Genomic DNA, 17,540 nt, shown 5'->3' on the forward strand with positions numbered 1-17,540 from the left:
GCGACACGCCTCAGCTCGGGGGCAACGCTCATCTTAGGCCTTGTCCACAGTGGGGAGCTCTCGGTTCTCGTCACCTAGCTCAGCTGCTCCCTGGGCTGGGGCAAGACAATATCAGCTTGAGGTCTTGGTAGCTGAACCCAGCGTCCCCCCCCCCCCCCCCGCCAGCTCTCGGTTCCAGCGGCGGCTCCCTTGGAACAGACCAGTGGATGATGAAGCGCGTTTACCAACGAAAGCTGCTCCGCAGCCAGCAATCACACAGGCGCCAAACGCCTCCATGGTCCACTGAGATCCCCAAGGGTGGGCATAGGCCCACAGCCCCCAGAGAGCATCAGGGGCTAGCAGGGACTGGGCCACTGGGCCCTCGCTCCGCAAGGAAGCCGTGTTCTCTGGGATTTGCCGAGATAGTGACATGGAAACAGGTCTTGGGTATAAGCTCAGGTGTGATTGTGCTCTAGGTACATGGGGTGCCCCCCAGGGTGAGGCCGATGCAGTGATGCCCCTGCCCTGGGCAGACAAGGGCTGTGTCGACCCTACACGTGCAGGACTGTGCCGCTGGAGTGTTGTAATACAGACCCTGCAGCAATGGAAGGGGCTTTGCTGTCACCGTAGTTAATCCCCCCTCCAAGCGATGCTATCCAGGTCAATGGGAGAATGTTTCTGTTCACCTTCTGCTGGCTACACCAGGACATAGGTCGGCCTCACCACGTCCCCAGCGCTCTGGATTTTTCACACACACCGATGCAATATAGCTGGGTTGACCGAAGTTTTAGGTGGGCATAGACCCACAGCCTTCAGCTGGAGTCAGGGTGTCCTCACGGCCATCAGCCTGGCTTTAACGGCATCGGCTGGTCCTCGCCCCCTCAGCCAAACCCGGGCACCTGATCCTCGTCCCCTCAGCCAAACCTGGGTGCCTGTCCCGAGTCCACCAGCCCTCCGTGGGTCGTTTCTACTGAGTCCCTGCAAACCTGCTTCAGGAACTGCCCCTCCTGCCCCATGTGTCCCAGAGCCAGCTGTTCCAAGAGGAGTTTGTTTGCTCAGCATGTTCCCAGAACACGGATTTCACAATCCAGTGATATAAATAAGGCCACAGCGCTGGGCACGAGGGTCACTTCCCCTCTGTGGTCTCCATTGCACACGCCCATTGGGGCAGTGCCAGGGGGTGCAGAGGGAGGGGTCTCAGCAATGAGAGGCCTGTCACACACCCTGCCCCCTTGGGTGCCTGCCCCATCTCCCCCACCTCCCAGCCTGTGACCGTCACACCGAGCTCAGCCTGCCTCTCTCGCTAGGGCCATCGCCTGCACTAGTGCCTGGCTACGCTGCCCCGCAACCTCTGCTGTGGGGCATGGGGTTTCCTGGGCACTGCCTGCTCCCAGCTGGACGCCCCCGTGGCAGGAGTTCAGCTGCCTGCTCTGGAGCTGGGTACACAAGGATCCCCATCCTGCTGGCCTGGCTGTGGGGTGAGTGGCCTTTTCCCTTTGCTCTGGCTTTGAGTAGCCCCGTGGGCAACCTGCTCTCCTCCATCCCCACCCATCAGGCACAGCATAGCTGTGTCCTGGGAGCCGGGACTCCTGGGTGCATTGCTGCTGGGGCCAGGAGAGTGGGGGCGATGGTTTGGGGAGGGTCTTACCAGGGTTTATCTAGCTGCATGTACGATTTTACAGCACAATAAGTTTAGCTTTTGTTTAACGTCTGTCAGTGACTCCTGGAGGTGTTTCCCAGCCACCCTGGGCTGGTTTCTTTGGGAACACGGGGCATCGGGCCGGGAGGACACATCATACAATCCCTGTCACACGCTTACCAAGCGCCATCTTCACGCGCGCGAGGCTGTTCTCCCCTCCCCCGTTAGGAGGCTGGTCCCGACCCCCCTTCTCATTTCCAGCCTAACGTGATTCCTGGCTAGTTTATCCCCAGTAGCTCTTGTGCCAACACTGTCCTTTGGCTTCACTGGTTCCTCTCCCTCCCCGGGGTTCCCTGATGGGGTCCTACAGAGCAGTCAGCTCCCCGCTCAGCCTGCGCTGTGCCAGCCAAACCCGCCCTGCTGTGCTTGGTGCTGTGCACCACACGGCCAGGGAGAGCTTTTGCCCTGCTGTGCTCACAACCAGCCATGACACGTGCTGTCCCCAGACACAGCCCTTCTCCGGCTCTGGCCATCACTGGGGGACAAGGACACGTTACCATCCCAAATCGCAGCTCCCTCTCAGCCCCCACTGGCATTTCCAGAGGGCTGGCCAGCCGCTCTGTGGGCCCACACAGACCCGCCGGCCCCGTCGCTGGGGCTGAAAGCAGAGCTCGTCGCTGAGAACGTTTGCAGATGACACAACCGGGGAGTGTAAATACGGAACGAGACAGGTCACGGATTCAGCGCAAGCTGGGCACTTTGTAAACTGGTGCAAGCAAACAATCTGTGTTTTAACAGAGATACGAGCAACTGTGCACAGCTAGGAACCAAGCCCACGGGGCTGACGAGCGGCCCGCAGCCCCCTTGGCCTAGGAGTCTCTGGCTCTGAACCTTTCCCTCGGCCCCTGTGCGGGGTGCGCGGGCTGGGCAGGGTCTGCGGAGCCCAGAGACTCTCGCAAGGCTGCAGAAAAGAGGCAGCACAGTGAGAGTGGGACCCGCGGATGTAGCCAGGAATAGTGGGGGGATGGGCCAGGCTTGGTGAGGGGCGTGGGTCATGGGGTGCTGAGGAGAGCGGGTGAGGGTTGGTGAGGGGGCATATGTCAGTGAATGGGGGCGAGGCAGTGGGGCAGGAGGGCCCGGGCCAGTCAGGAGGTGGGGTGAGGAGAGGTGAGGGGAGGGGTTCAGTGAGGAGGGTGGGGAAAGGGTTCGTGGGGGGTGAGCCAGGATCAGTGAGGCGTGTGTAGCGAGGGTTAGTGAGAGGTGTGAGGTAAAGGTCAGCGACGCGGAGGGGGAGCCAGGGTCAGTGGGGGTGGGCCGAGGGTTGGTGAGGGGCCAGGGTCCCACTGTGATATAGCAACAGGCCCAGCTGGACAGGGCCCTGCAGAGGGAGCGAACCCAACAGCAGAGACGGGGTTGCCAGGGGCTGGAGGATCAGGGCCGTGCTGTGTGGGAGCAGGAGACAGGCAGAGACCCCGCAAGGGGGAGCAAGTGGGCAGCAGGGCGGGCTGAGCTGTCCCAGAAACATCCCCCCACACGCTGCCTTGAGACCCGCCGTGCAGGGAGCTGTGACTGCCCCGGCCTTGGGGGCGTCCAGCAGCCCCTGAGCCAGGCAGATGACTGCAACTGGCTCTGCAGAGGTTTGCCTGGTCCTGTCCTGGGGAAGGGCCTGTGTTAGCCGTGTACGGCCTGGACAAAGGCAGCCCCACCTCACAGCAGGCCGGAGCTCAGAGGAGGAAGGGTTTTTCTTTTCTCGATTTCTTTCCTTTTCCATTGACTCTTGGCTACAGGGGCTGAGCACCCACTGACTGGTGAGTACTCGGCTGGGGCAGTCACCAGGCATTCATCAGCGTGGGCAATCACCAGCATTCACCTTCCAAACCAGGCTCTGTTGGGGGGGAGATGTGAGGCTAGTGCAAAAAGAGAAAAGAGGCGGGAGGCTGCTGAGATAATTGGTATGGAGAGAGCAGGTGAGTGAGGGGAAGGGACACAGGAGATAAGTGAGTGTTACTGAGATCAGCTCTCCACTGTGCCCCCTCCCAACAGAGGTGGGAAAGCATCAAGGGAAGCCATAACCCAGTGGATGAAATATCACCTCAGCACACCCCCTTCTGGGGTGAGCAACCACAGCACCGAATTTCAGCATCCCAGAGAAGAGAGTGTGACTGCTGAAGGTGTGTTGGTTTGTATAGAACCGCAGAGACGCAGGACTGGAAGGGACCTTGGGAGAGCATCTCGTCCAGTTCTCTGCACACATGGCAGGACTAGGTATTATCGAAACCTTTCCTGACAAGCGTTTCTCTAACCCACTCTAAAAAGTCTTCAGTGAGGGAGATTCCTCAACCACGCTAGCTCCCTAGGCAATTTATTCCTGTGTTGAATTGAATTTCATCCTGTTTACTTCAGACCGTTACTCCCGTTAGCCCAGATCATTTTGACTTTTAATCTTGTCCTCCAAAGCACAAAGCACTGCAACATGTACATTCAGAGTCAATCATTCAGTATGTTTCCCATGCAGGTATCAGCTAGAGTGTGACGATTGCTTTAGCATGTTTTCAAATCTTTCAGCTGCTTAGTGCACCCTTAAACTTGCTCACAAATTCTCACCCCTTGCCAGGCTGTTCCAGGCAGAGAGAAATCTGTTGTGTTTGTGTTGGCGTTTTGTGTGTGCTCTTCTTTACATGTCAGATGTGGATAAAAGCACAACCCCAGATAGCCCCGCCCATGTTACTGATTGGAAAGCTGTCCAGTAGCCAGGCAGGAGCGCTGCAGCTCACAGACGCCGACATGTGGACAGCAGCTGGGGAGGGGGTGCTGTGTGGTGAGGGGACAAGGTGATCTGGAAGCCCCTTTGCCATAGTCTACAGTGTTCAGGTTCGGCCTTCGGGATGCAGGAGCAGCTGTGAGGTCCCTCAAGAGGGAGGATAGCTGGTAACAGGGCAGTAGCCCAATCCCAGAGTGTTCTCGGGGCCCCGTAGGCAAGGCCCTGCTGGTGTAGCCTCTCTAGGTAAATTGGGGCAAGAAATCTCCTGGAGTTACTAGTGTCCCTCCGCTTCCCCAGCCTGCTTCTCTGTGTAGCGGATAGTGAGGGGTGGGCTGCTTCCTGTCCCCCCAAGATAACTTAGGGTGGGGTAGGGTCCCATTTTGCAATACCCCGCCCCTAGTGCCATTACAGTATGTCAGTGTAGCCCAGGGGTGTCCAGCCTAAACCTGAGAAGGAGCCAGAATGTACCAGCGCCCATTGCCAAAGAGCTACAGTTCTATGTCACCAGCCCTGATCAGCTCCCCAAACAGCTCTCACCACATCCCGCCCACTGGCAGCCCCACCGGTCAGCGCCTCCTTCTCCTTTTCCTCCTGCCCACTGGGATCCGCTCTCGCTCAGTGGGAGACACTGGAGGGGAGAAGCGTGGGTGTGACAGGCTCAGTCGGAAGTGGCAGGATCCTGGGGGGAAAGGGCCTAGGGCAGAGCTGGGGTTGAACAGCGAGCACCCTCCGGCTCAGTGGAAAGTTGGCACCTGTAGCTCCAGCCCTGGATTTGGTACCTATGCAAGGAGCCTCATATTAACTTCTGAAAAGCCGCATGTGGCTCTGGAGGTTTAACTTTTTTATCTTATTTGGCATCTTTGTGTCTGGTCCCTTTCCTTTGGAGAGCAATTCTTTTCCAAAGTTGGACTGGTTGATTTAGTTGGGTCGGTCCTGCTCTGGGCAGGGGGTTAGACTCGATGACTCCTGAGGTCTTGTCCAGCCCTAGGATTCTAGGATTCTGAATTGTCTTCCCATCAGGAGCTGTGCTGGACTGTTTTCAGCAGCTGCTATGGGTGTGGCTCTGTAACTGAGAAGAGCAAGGAATGGATCTTCCTGCTATCGGGTTTTCTTGGCTCCCTATACAGCTCCTTCAGCCTCTCCATTTGCTTGGGGTAATGTGGGGAGCTTGGGATAACAGTTTGTTCGGAATGACAAATGCTGCTGCAGTGAACTGTGGTCCATTGTCTGTCACTGGTTGCTCTGGAATACCAAGTGAGCAAAAATGCACTTCAGTGTCTTGATAACACCGCAATGTGCCTTTCAATTACATTGTCTCTATACACCCGGAAAAATAATCCATGGTGACCAGGTAATGAAGGACTCTGAATTTCCCTAAATCTGCAGCTAGTCTCTTCAAGGTCTCTCTGGTGGGAACGTTTGTGCGCTATATAGTTCAGTATTGTCTCTTATGTTGAGTTGTACTGGATCCCCTTTCAAAAGCCCAGGGTCCTAAGAACATAAGAATGGCCATACTAGAGCAGAGCAATGCTCCTTCTAGCCCTGTATCCATTCTGTTTTCCATTGGAGTCAATGCCAGGTGCTTCAGAGGGAATGAACAGATCAGGCAATCATCAAGTGATCCATCCCCTGTTATCCACTCCCAGCTTCTGGCAAAAAGAGTCTAGGGACACTTCAGAGCATGGTGTTACATCCCTTCCCATCCTAGCTCATAGACCCGTCCTCTATGAATTTCTCTAGTTCTTTTTTGAACCCTGTTATAGTTTTGGTCTTTACAATATCACCTAGTAAGGAGTTCCATAGGCTAAGACTAGAGCTTTGCATTGAGAGTGAATGTGATCAAAGAACCACAGACAACCAGCGACCTTCTGAGCTGCAGTGTGGCAGCCAAGATGGGCCTGGTGAGAAAGGCAGAAGAACTTGCTGGAAGATTTTTTGATATAACACTTATTTCTGTGGTGAACTCGCACAGGCAGGTCAGATAAGTCCAGGGCTAGTTACAGCTGTTTTAGGTGACTTCTACTCTGGGAGGGACTGGAGGGCTACATCTAGGCTGCAGCACTTTTCCGGGATACCGGCGTATCCCGGAAATCAATGCCATGTCCAAGGAGCGTCTGCTTTTTCAGAAAAAAATTCAAAAAAGCAGACGTGCTCTTTTGCCATCCCTGTAAACCTCGTTTTACGCGGAAGAGGGATGTGTCAAAAGAGGACTTTTTTTCCAAAATATGGCACCATGTAGACATGCCAAATTTTGGAAAAGCCTCTTTTAACAGTAAAGCGGAAAAAGATACACAATTTGCGTACTGCAAATGGTGTTTCTTTTTCCGATTTATCTTTGCAGTGTAGACCTAGCAAAGTGTAGATTTTAAGTCCCATCTGAAATGCCAGAGACATCAGCTCTGGAGTCAATTTTATAGAGAATTGTCTTGCCATTAGCATTCAGTTTCATTCTCCAGACATGCTCTCTGTGATCACAGGTGACGGATCCCACAAACAATGGCTCTTGGTTGTTTGCGATGAGTCAGATCCCTACCTGCTCTGGTGCTGTACACAGCTGCAAAATGCCCATAATTCATGTAAATATTATACCATGTGCCTCTGGCTGGACAGGCTGAATTTTTCCCTTCTGCATATAGGCTGGGATTTGTCCCTCTTAATCTGAGTGGTCTCTCTCCTGGTCTCAGGGGGGGTCTTACCCCAATACGTTCTAACACACAAGTGTCTGTTTATGGCTTCTGTCATGGTCATGAGGGATGACCAGCAGCCTGGGAACTAAGGAGTTAACTATGTCCCTATACCTAGCCAGGTAGCATTCAGCCAATAGAAATGCAGGTAGGGATTTCAAACTGAGACAAAGGGATTTTGGGGGTTTCCCTCCTTTGTCTCTGGGCCGGTTTGCTCTAGAATACTGAGGGAGACAGAAGACATGTCTCTCTCCAAGAAAAAGACTCTTCAGAATGTGTCAGAAGGGTAAAGTTTAGATAAATCTGGGTATGTCTACGCTACAGCACTATTTCGAATTCACTTATTTCGAATTAGTTAATTCGAATTATGCTCATTCGAAATAACACATCTAGACAAAAAAACTAATTCGAAATAGAATTTTTCTAAATAGCACGTCCACACTGAGTGGACCCTGAATTGAAGGTAAGGCTGGCCGGAACCAGTGCCAGCAGGGCATCAGGGTCGGACTTAGTGTATGGGGCTGTTGCCTCAGGCTAGCCGAGGTCTGTGATTAAAGGGACCTGACTCCCATCCTGGACAGACAGTTCTCAGGTTTCTCCGCTTGCTGGTCCACCTCGCTAAGTGCTCTGCTTGCCCTCACTCGGGACACCACGGCACGCTGCAACATGGAACCAGACCTGCCCCCGGGGACTCTGCTGCGTCTCGTGGACACGTTGCTGGCAGCCTGGCTGCACTGTCTGCAGGCTGCCATCCGGGAGGACCATCGAGGGGATGTCAGGATCCAGGGGGCCCTGCGGAAGCGCTTCCACCCTGAGGAGCGCTAACAGTCTCCCCGGTCTGCCCCACCGGGGGCTTGTGCCCCACTCCTCCCTCTCATCCTTCCACTTACCCTTCCCTAGCCCCCCCTTCCTGATGTCAAATAAAAGACACGTATTTTCAAAAATAACAACTCCCTTTATTTAACACAACTGGGGAGGGGAAATGAAACTCTGGGGAGACGGAGGCGGGAGAGGGCAGGAAGAGGGTGGGAGAGGGGAGGGGGAAAACTGGGAGGAGGGAGCTGGAAGGGGGAAGAAGGGGAAGGAGAAGCTCAGGGCTCAGGGGTGGGGGTCTCGCCGGGACAACCGCCTCCCAGCATGGCGGGGGAGGAGGCCTCGGCGTCCCCGGGGAGATGGGGAGGAGGGTGCAGAGGTTGAGGTGGGGGGGTGGACATTGAGGATGAGGGTGTGGAGGTTGAGGAGGAAGAGGTGGGAGGGGGGCAGGAGTGGGAGGAGGACCCGTAGCGGGGGGGGGCAGCAGGTGCAGGACCGGCGCGGAGCAGCATGCTCTGCAGCAGGGCCTGCAGGTTAGCGTTTATGGCTCGGTCCTCAGCCAGCTGCTCCCGGCGGAGCTGCAGGTCTTCCCGCGTCCAGGCCTCAATGGTGTGGTGCAGGGCTCTCAGGACCCCCAGGTGCTGGTCCCAGTACTCCTGCCAGGTGTGGGAGCGCCCTGCACAAGCAGCTGGTGCAGCTGTAGAGAAAGAAGAGAAGTGGTCAGTTCTCCCTGGGGACGCAGTGGACGATGCCCAGCCCGCCCCTGCGACGGGAGGGCACCCGTGCCCTGCACTGTCAGAACCGATGTGCTTGCACAGAGGCCATGGTCAGGATGTCTGGCTCTCCCCGGGATTGGGAGCTGCCCCAAGACTGCACCCATGCCCCTGTGCCGTGTATAGTGTGGCCGGGGCGGGGGGGGGGAGATGTCCCCTGACTCTGTGTAGAAGGGGCCTGTGAAGGGAGAGCATCCTGCAGGGTCCCGCCCCGGGGTCGGGAACGTGTCAGGTCTCTTCACACACGCATGTGCCTATTGGGCCACGGCCCCTGGGTGGCAGGGCATGTGCTCGCATGTGCACAGGTGGCTGCGTGATCTGTGGGAGGCATGGCCCACGCGCGCGGTCCCTGGTCTCCCTCCCGCCTCCCCCCCCGGGCAGGGGACAGTGCTGGCACTTACCTGGTATGGCCTCCCTGGACGACCCTGCCGACTCCAGTGCCGGGACAGCTGGTGGTGGCCCCTCTGCTGTGCCCAGGTCAGGGCCCTCTGGCCCCAGGTCGCTGTCTCCCAGGCTGGCACAGACCGCCCCGCCCCCCAGGAGTCGGTCGAGGGCGGGGAAGTAGGGGCAGGTGGCAGCCCCTGCGGCACCGCCCCTGGTGGCCCTGGCGTACGCCTGCCGCAGCTGTTTGACCTTCACGTGCACCTGCTCCGGGGTGCGCCTGTGGCCTTTCCTGGCCATGGCGGCCGCTATGCGCCTGTAGACGGCCGCGTTCCTCCGCCTAGAGCGGAGACCATGGAGGTTGGGGGGCTGCCCCCAAACCTCAATGAGGTCCATGACCTCCACACTAGTCCAGCAGGGTGCGCGCTGTCTAAGGCCCCTGGCTGGCTCCTGGGCAGGGGAGAGCTGGCTGCTCCAGGCTGCCATTGTGTGGCCACTGGCTGAGGGTCTGCAGCTGCTGGCAGGCCTGGCTCTCGCACGTGCCCAGTGGCAAGTCTACCCCTGTAAGGGCCCCAGGGCTGGGGAGGGGAGAGGAGTTTTCCTGGTTTGGCCCTTTAAGGCGCTCCAGGGCAGTGGTGGATTCTCCGCGTGTCGATGGGTCTAGTGCAGGCCCAGAGGCCTCGCTGGGATGCGCTAGGGCAAAATCCAGGGCCGGGACCGGACAGGAACCCGTGAGAGGCAGCGGGGCGGGTGGGAGGCTCTAACTCTTGCTCCTGGGCCAGGAAGTCCAGTGCTGGGTGACACCACGGCCACGTCTGCACGGCAGGCATTTTGCACAAGAACAAGTGTTCCTGAGCAGCAGCTTGTGGCGCGTCTACACTCTATGTGTGTTCTTGCGCAAGTAAATTTGCAGTAAAGCATCAGAGAACAGGGCTTCTTGCACAAGAGTTATTCCTCTCCCCACGATGACTAAGCCCCCTTTGTGCAAGAGCTGTTGTGCAAGAAGGCAGCGTGGACGGGCACCAGGGGCTTCTTCAGCAAGACACTTTTCTGGCTAAAATGGCCAGCAGAGCTTTCTTGCGCAAGAGAGCGTTCACACTGCCATGGACGCTCTTGTGCAAAAGCCCATGGCAGGGTGGAGGCACTCTTGCACGAGACCTTTTGCGCAAGAACTCCGGCGTGAAACAGTTCTCGTGCAAGAAGCCTGCAATGTAGGGCAGGGAGAAGGCTATGGGGCTACTGGAGCCGCTGGCTGCAGGGTGCCCAGTGAGGGAGGGGGAGGGACCCCTAGGAATGGCTCCAACTTCCCAATGGCCAGAGGCAGGACATTTGCCTGGCAGGGTGAGGTGGGGGGGCAGTGACCTCACAGGGGCTTGGGGCAGCCCTCAGCACATAAGGCTGTTGGGATTTTGTGGTTCCCAGAGAGTCAGGAGCTGGGCAGAATCAAGGGTCTTCAATTCAATTCAATACTTTATTCAATGTGCACAAAGGGAAAGCCCCTGGCACTAAAATCAGCCAGAGCCCCTCGAGCCGAGAGCCCCTCCCCTTGCTGTTCTATAGCACATGGTTACAGGTTACATAACACAAACTTCTAAACCAATCCGATTCAGCCTTTCCGTACATGGCTTTGTTTGTCACATGCTTGTGCTTCTCCACTCCACATGTTGAATTCACCCCCCTCCCCTTGGCCTTTTCTAGGCTGTTGCTAGGGTGGAGCCACAGCATGCGTCTTTCTGCACAGCTACTTTCCAAAGCACGTTCTGTTTAAAATGAACACATGCAAACCCTTCAAGGCAAAGGGCAGGTGGGGAGGTGGTGACCTCACAGAGGGACCCACGTCTCAGGCTGAGAAAAGCGGGGGGCGGGCCCAGGGGACTTTGGAGACCCCCGGTTGCTTTAGCTCTGGTGCGTCTCCTCCTCACGGTTCCTTCGCGTTCTGTGAGTTCCACATCCCGACACCTTTGTGACGAAGGTAAGAGCCCCCAGGGGTTGGATCCCGCCCGGGGCCGGCTGGGTTCCAGGCAGGCCCAGCCCTCGGTCAAGGGCCAGAAGGTGATTCCTCACCTGGGCTGCGTCCTTAGCGCCACTGGGGCTTTCTCCTGGTTGGTTTCCCTTTTCCTCCATCCCCCCACATTTCTGCTCTGTTCTTGCCTCTCCTGTGACCTTCCCTTGCTGCCTCCCCCCCCAGCTTGTGACCCAACAGACTAGCTGAAGGACGGGGGGTGGTTTGCAGGAGCCGTGGGGTGGGGGATGCAGCCCCCATTGTGGGGACTGGGGAGGTGGGGCTGGAACAAGTCTATGCCGGTGTCTTTGGGGAGAACGCTCCACCCCCCACACCTTAGACTATCCCCTGATTGGCCGAGCAGGGGCTGTTGATGGGCAAGAGACTCAGGTCCTTGCAGTGCCTGTGCAAGACCGAGCCAATAAGCAAGGGGCCATTTGGGGGCTGGGGGCAGTCGCTCTGGGGAGCTGGAAACCCTGGATTTCGCTCTTCAGGCTGCGCCCCAAGCTCCCCTTTGCTCCCCTCATTTGCAGCATGGCCAAACGCGTCCAGCTGTGGTTCAGGAAAGCCTTGAGGATGGCCCCAGGGCCGGTGGGGAGCAGCTCCTCCGTCCCCGCGGGCGGGGAAGCTGAATCCCACCAGCTCGGGGCGACTCGCCCACCGGCCAGGCCCCCCCGGACCTGGCTCCAGAGGCGGCTGGGCAGGCGGGACCCAGCCCAGCGGGGGAGCCAGGTAGGGTGGCTCCGGGGCCTCCTCTGTGGAGAGAAACACCTGCCCCGGGAGCCCAGCCCCCATTACCACCAGGGGGCATCGCCCTGCCCGGCCCCTGGGGACCTGCCAGTCTCCGGGAGCCCCCAGCCCGTCGCTCCCCGCACCAGCCCCTGCAGCTGTGGGTCCAGCTCAGTCAGCAGCAGCGCCTGGGCCTCCAGCTGCAGCCGGGCCACCTCCCGCAGCCGCTCAGACCCAGGTGAGGGGCCGTGAACACGCTGGGCCCAGGGGCTCACCCAGTACCCGGGGGGGGGGGGCAGCCCCAGTGTCTGCCCTGCAGCCAGGGCAATGGATGGAGGCGGGGGCTGCTTGGCTCTCTTCTTCCTGGTGGGGGCTCTGCTGAGGGCGTTGGCAGATGTGAGGGTGGCAGGGGGATGGGTCCCTGCGAGGGGCGTGTGGGGCCCAACCTGCCCTGGGTCCCTGACATGGGGGCACGTGACCCCTGCTGGCCGCTGGAGTCACCCTGGTCCCTTCCCTCCCGCACAGAGCCCCCCTGCGCCTCGGCGGAGCTCTGCCAGGAGCGGATGGACTCCCGGGTGGAGGAAGGGGCCATCTACGACATCGAAGAGCAGCTCCACACCCGGGACACGGTAGGAACCTTCTCCACACGGGGGGGACCCGAGATTGTCCGGCCCCTTCCCAGCACGTTCCCCCCCCCTCCGGGAGGGGCTTGTCCCTGGGGATCCCCCTGGGGCCCCTTCTCCTGCATGGCCTGTGCCCCCCAAGCTGGGGGCTCTTGTCATGCACCAGCTGGGCCCCCACAAGCCTGAGGCAGCAGTTGGGGGGGGAGTGTGGGTGCTTGGACAACCGGCAGCTCCCACCTCCACTCCTGGGAGGCCTGAGCCCTGCAGCTGTCCGTGGGGGGCAGGCAGGCCCCAGGCTCACAGACTCTCTCTGGGGTGCAGAGCCCAGCCGCCCTGCAGCGGTTCCTTATGGCCGTCACCCCTGCCTGCCTCGCCGCCCTCCAAAGGGGCGAGGACACCCTGGCACCGCGCTGCTGCAAGGACACCATGGTGGCCAGGCTCGTGGTGAGGGAGTCGCGGCGGCCGGGAGGAGGGGAGGGGATACGTGGGGTGGACAGGGGTCTGCCTGGGCCATGGCGGCGGGTGGGGGTGCTGGAAACGGGATGGGTGGGGCCAGGAGTTCTGGAGTCGGAGGGGGAGGTGGACATGGGGAGGGCGGGTGGGGATGCTGGAGGAGGGAGGGACACAGAAATGGGGCAGGTCTGGGGTGCCGGACAGGAAGGGGGATTCGGGACAGGGAGGGGTCTCCCCGGGCCATGGGGGGCTGGAAGGGAGCCGAGCGGGCTGCTGGGGATGCGCCTGGGGAGCAGGGATGAGGAGGTTCAGAGGCTGGTCACCAGGGCAGGGAGGGGCAGGAGACGGCCTGGGGACAAGGATTGAGCTGGTCCCGGTTTGGGAGGGGGGTGCTGGGAGGGGCCCTGTGCCGGGCAGGGGGGCTACAGGGCAGCGGGAGGCAGTGGGGTTGGATCCTGCTGGGTGGGGGCGCTGGCCGTGTGAGCGTCTCTTGGGGGCCCCAGCCTCACACGCCCCTTTGTCTCCTTGGGTCTCCCAGGAGATCATGGAGGACTCGCCCCCCCGCTGGTCTTGGCCGACTGCCTCAACGCCGCCTGCAGCCTCAGGTACCGACCCCCCCGCCGACTCCCCCCAGAGCAGATCCCCTGGCCAGGGAGTGGGAAAGTCTCTGTCTCCTGCTGCTGAATTAACAGTCTCTGCCCCTCTCTCCTGCCAGCACCTTGCAGCCTCCCCTGCGGGCCCAGCTCCTGAGCCCCCTGCTGACGGCGGCCGTGGGACAGACAGTGTCTGGGGACTGGCAGCAGGAGCCCATCCACACGCAGGTACGTCCCTCCGGGCCCTGCTCCCGGGCTGGGCTGGAGCTCCGGAGAGGAGGGGGGGGGGGGCAGAGGGCGGGAAGAAGCTGCAGGTTTGGATCCTTCCCTCCAGGGTTCCCGTTGCTCTCCCGGGGGGCCCGTCCCTTCCATGCCCAGCCTGGGCTCCTCCCTGCTCTGCGAGGCGGCTCAGACCCTGCTCAAGGCTGCACCCCGGAGCCAGCGGGTGGCCTGGATTCCCCAACCCCAACCCCCCTCTGACCCAGGGCTCCCCCTTGTCTTGCAGCAGTTCATCCGGGCCCTTCCCTACGACCTCCAGGCCCTACTGGCGAGCCTCCTCGCCGAGTCCCCAGACACCGCCCGGCTGCAGCTCATAATGGAGGTGAGCCCCGTGGGGGGGACGGGGCCATTGTCCCTGCTTCCTCGGGGGGGGGCCGAGAGAGGAGCAGTGTCAGTGGCTGGGGGGGGCACAGTCCGAGAGGAGCCCCAGGCTCTGCCCAGAACCGGCAGCTCCCTACGGGTCCTGACCTGCCTCTTTCCCCCCCAGCACCTGAGCCCGTGGCTGGAGTCCCGCCTGCCCCAGGAGCGAGCCAGGGCCCTTGGCAGCACCACGGCCCTGCTGGGAGTCGCCACCACCCTCCCGGGGTTTGACGTAAGTGACCTCGGAGCCGGGGGGTCTGGGGCTGCAGGGCGCGGGGCTGGGAGCGTCCCCGGGAGGCAGAGGCAGGGCCGGGAATGGGCCGGGAATGGGCCGCGTTCTCCTTTCCCCGGGGAGGGGCGACCCTGGGCCCTTCAGGGGGGCTCTTGAGGGACTGGGCCTGGGGACTGGGGAGTGGCCATCAGTGGATCCCCTTGTTCCACCCCCGGAGTGACCCTTCAGTCGGGGCCATTGTTCTGGGTTGTCTCCTCGCAAGGCCGGCCCCGCCCCGCCCCGGGAGGTGTCTCTGTCCGTCCCCCGAGCTCAGACCCGCCTCGGCGGCCGTTTGCATGGGACGTGCAGCCCCAGGATGCTGAGGGACCCCCCCTCTTCTCTCCCCTCAGAACTCCGCCGACTGGCCGAGGATGGGTCACCACGTGGCCCAGCTGGGCCTTTTTATTTCGGACCCATCCGAAGACGTCAGCCGGCTGGCCCGGGAGGGGGTGCACAGCCTGTATCAACTCCTCCTGCACCACAGGGGTAAGGAACCCAGCCGGGACCTGGGCCCCAGGGACACCCTGAGGGTGCCGGCGGCGGGGGGAGGGGCCCCTTTCCCCCAGACTGGCCCAAGGGGGGATGCGTCCCTCTGTGTTCCCCTTCTGCCCCCTGTGCCCCTCCATTTGCCCAGGGATGCCTGCAGGGACCCGTGGGAGGGGAAGGGCTCAGACCTGCCAGCAGAATGACCCTGTTGTGTCTCTTGCAGGCCTCAACATCCACCAGGCAGAGGACCTGTGGTGCAGACACTACTACAAAGAAAGATGGGTCCTGGCTCACAGCAACAGCGTGAGGGTGGGAGAGGTAAGGACGCGCTGCCAGGGCAGGGCAGGGCTCGGGGGTGGGGCTGGCTGGGGCCCTCGTGGGGGTAGGAGGGTCTTGGGGGCAGGAGGAAGCTGTGACCTGGGGCAGGGGTTGGGGTGCCGGGTGAGGAGAGCGTCTGGGTGCAGGGTCTGGAAGGGAGTTTGGGGGAGGAGGAAGCTGTTTTAGCCCCAGGAGTTGGGGCCGGGCTCTGGGCCGTCAGCTGAAACCTCCTGTGCTCTTGATTCCAGGTCTTTGGGCAGCTCTTCACAGCAGAGCAGGAGAACTGCTTTTTGGACAAGGCTCTGCTCGCTGCCCGCTCCCCCCTGCGGCGCCCCAGCCAGGCCGGGCTGGTCCTGGCCCACGCCCTGCATGGGCAGGCCCATCAGCTCCTGGAATACATGGTGAGCAGCCGGAGCAGATCAGGAGAGTGGGGCAGGGCCAGGGTCTCCTTCCCATCCCCTCAGGGAGTCCCCCGCCCCTTTCCTCAGGCTGCCCCCACCCCACGTCCCTGCTGGCAGAATCCCTCCTGCCCCTGCGAGCGTCCCTGGGGGTGGGGGAGGCTCTGAACACAGAAACTGTCCTAGGAGGCGGGAGGGGGCCGAGGTGTCAGGAGCTCTGGGGAGGGGGGGTCAGGAGCTCACCCTGCGGGCCTGACGGGGGGTGACCAGAGAGCAGGGGGAGGAGGGTGGAAATGCTGGGGGGCCAGTTCCCCTGAGTCCCCAGGGATGAATGTGACGGATTCTGCTTCCCTTGCAGCAGGAAGACACCCAGTGAGAGCAGCAAGAGCTGAGGAGCCAGCAGCTGCGTCCCCCTCCCCCCAACCCTCCCAATTGTATTGAATTGTATTTACATTCTCATTAAACAATGTTTCAAAAAACATTTGGATCAGGCTTGGTCAATAATTTGTAATGGGGGGGCCATTTTGGCAACTGATCAAGGGCCACATTTCTACCGAGGGCTTTGGGGTCTGGGACGGGGTGGTTGGGTGCAGAAAGGAGCTTAGGGTAGGAGCCTGCGTGCAGGGAGGGGGGGTATGATCTGGGGCGGTGGATAGGGGTGCAGGGTCCAGGAGGGGGAATGGGCGCAGGAGAGGAGTCTGGCCTGGGGGAGGGGCTCTAGAGGGGTGCAGGTCTGGGAGGGAGCTGTGACCTGGGTGAAGAGGGAGCAGAGGGTTTGGGGGAGGGGGTGCGGGTGCCAGAGAGGAGTCTGGCCTGGGGGAGGGGTGTCGGGGGGTGCAGGGTCAGGGAGGGAGCTGTGACCTGGGTGAAGGGGGAGCAGAGGGTTTGGGGGAGGGGGTGCGGGTGCCAGAGAGGAGTCTGGCCTGGGGGAGGGGTGTCGGGGGGTGCAGGGTCAGGGAGGGAGCTGTGACCTGGGTGAAGGGGGAGCAGAGGGTTTGGGGGAGGGGGTGCGGGTGCCAGAGAGGAGTCTGGCCTGGGCGAGGGGTGTCGGGGGGTGCAGGGTCAGGGAGGGAGCTGTGACCTGGGGGAAAGGGGGACGCAAGTTCAGGTGGTCGCCTGGGACAGGCAGTCGGGGAGGAGACGTGGGCGCCAGGGGCAGGCTCTGGCTGGGGAGGCGCCTACCTAGGCAGCTGCGTATGGGGGAGCCCGACTGTCACCTGAGGGGACGGGGGAGCTCAATTTTCAACTGTGGGGAATGGAGGAAATACTGTGGAGTGGAGGGAGCGACATGCGGGGGCTGAATTGTTCCCGGAGGGGAGATCTCCCTGGCTTGGGGGGGGGGGGCGTTTCCAGCAAAGCCCTCACATAAGAGGGAGACAGACGGGGGGTAGGGAGAGGATGGGGATGGGCAGGGCAGGGCGGGTAGAAATGGGGAGGGGCAGGAGAAGGGAAGGGGGAGGAGATGGAGGAGAACAGGGGATAGGAGTGGGGGCGGGGATGAGGAGCAGGAGAGAGGCAGGGCAGTGGTGGTGATGGCTGAGCTATGAGAACAGCTTGCAGGGAACTGGGGGTATGTCTACACTACAATGTTAGTTCGAACTAACGGACGTTAGTTCGAACTAACTTTCATAGGTGCTACACTAGCGCTCCGCTAGTTCGAATTTAAATCGAACTAGCGGAGCGCTTAGTTCAAACTAGGAAAACCTCATTTTACGAGGATTAAGCCTAGTTCGAACTTACTAGTTCGAATTAAGGGGTGTGTAGCCCCTTAATTCGAACTAGTGAGAGGCTTAGCCCTCCCCAGCTTGCCCTGGTGGCCACTCTGGCCAACACCAGGGAAACTCTATTGCCCCCCTCCCGGCCCCGGACCCCATAAAGGGGCACGAGCTGGCTACGGTGCCCGTGCCAGATGCAAGCCTGCCAGCACCCAGCCAGCAGACCCTGCACCTGGCACGGCTCGAGCCAGCCACCCGATGTCCCCCAGCCCACCCCCTATTC

General features: G+C 60.6%; 2 protein-coding genes across 2 annotated transcripts in view; one reads left to right on the top strand and one right to left on the bottom strand.

The window, feature by feature from the left end:
• The first annotated feature begins 363 nt into the window (after positions 1–363).
• The window catches only part of LOC142823388 (uncharacterized), a 115,789-nt gene continuing 98,612 nt past the window's right edge, over positions 364–17,540 (top strand). The window contains exons 1-3 of the mRNA XM_089770418.1: positions 364–1,457; positions 12,287–12,390; positions 12,706–12,828. Of these exons, the coding sequence (XP_089626544.1) occupies positions 1,343–1,457; positions 12,287–12,390; positions 12,706–12,828 (342 nt within the window). The 5' untranslated portion in view covers positions 364–1,342. The remainder of the gene's footprint in view (positions 1,458–12,286; positions 12,391–12,705; positions 12,829–17,540) is intronic.
• LOC149523299 (uncharacterized) lies at positions 7,915–9,399 on the bottom strand. The gene is made up of 2 exons (XM_089770024.1): positions 9,051–9,399; positions 7,915–8,573 (listed from the first exon to the last, which is right to left on the bottom strand). Exons 1-2 carry the CDS (start codon positions 9,328–9,330, stop codon positions 8,155–8,157), a joined length of 699 nt encoding a protein of 232 aa, XP_089626150.1. The 5' UTR covers positions 9,331–9,399; the 3' UTR covers positions 7,915–8,154.

The sequence above is a fragment of the Pelodiscus sinensis genome, chromosome 18, assembly GCF_052426305.1.
Source record: "Pelodiscus sinensis isolate ZL-2025 chromosome 18, ASM5242630v1, whole genome shotgun sequence".
NCBI lineage: Eukaryota > Metazoa > Chordata > Testudines > Trionychidae > Pelodiscus > Pelodiscus sinensis.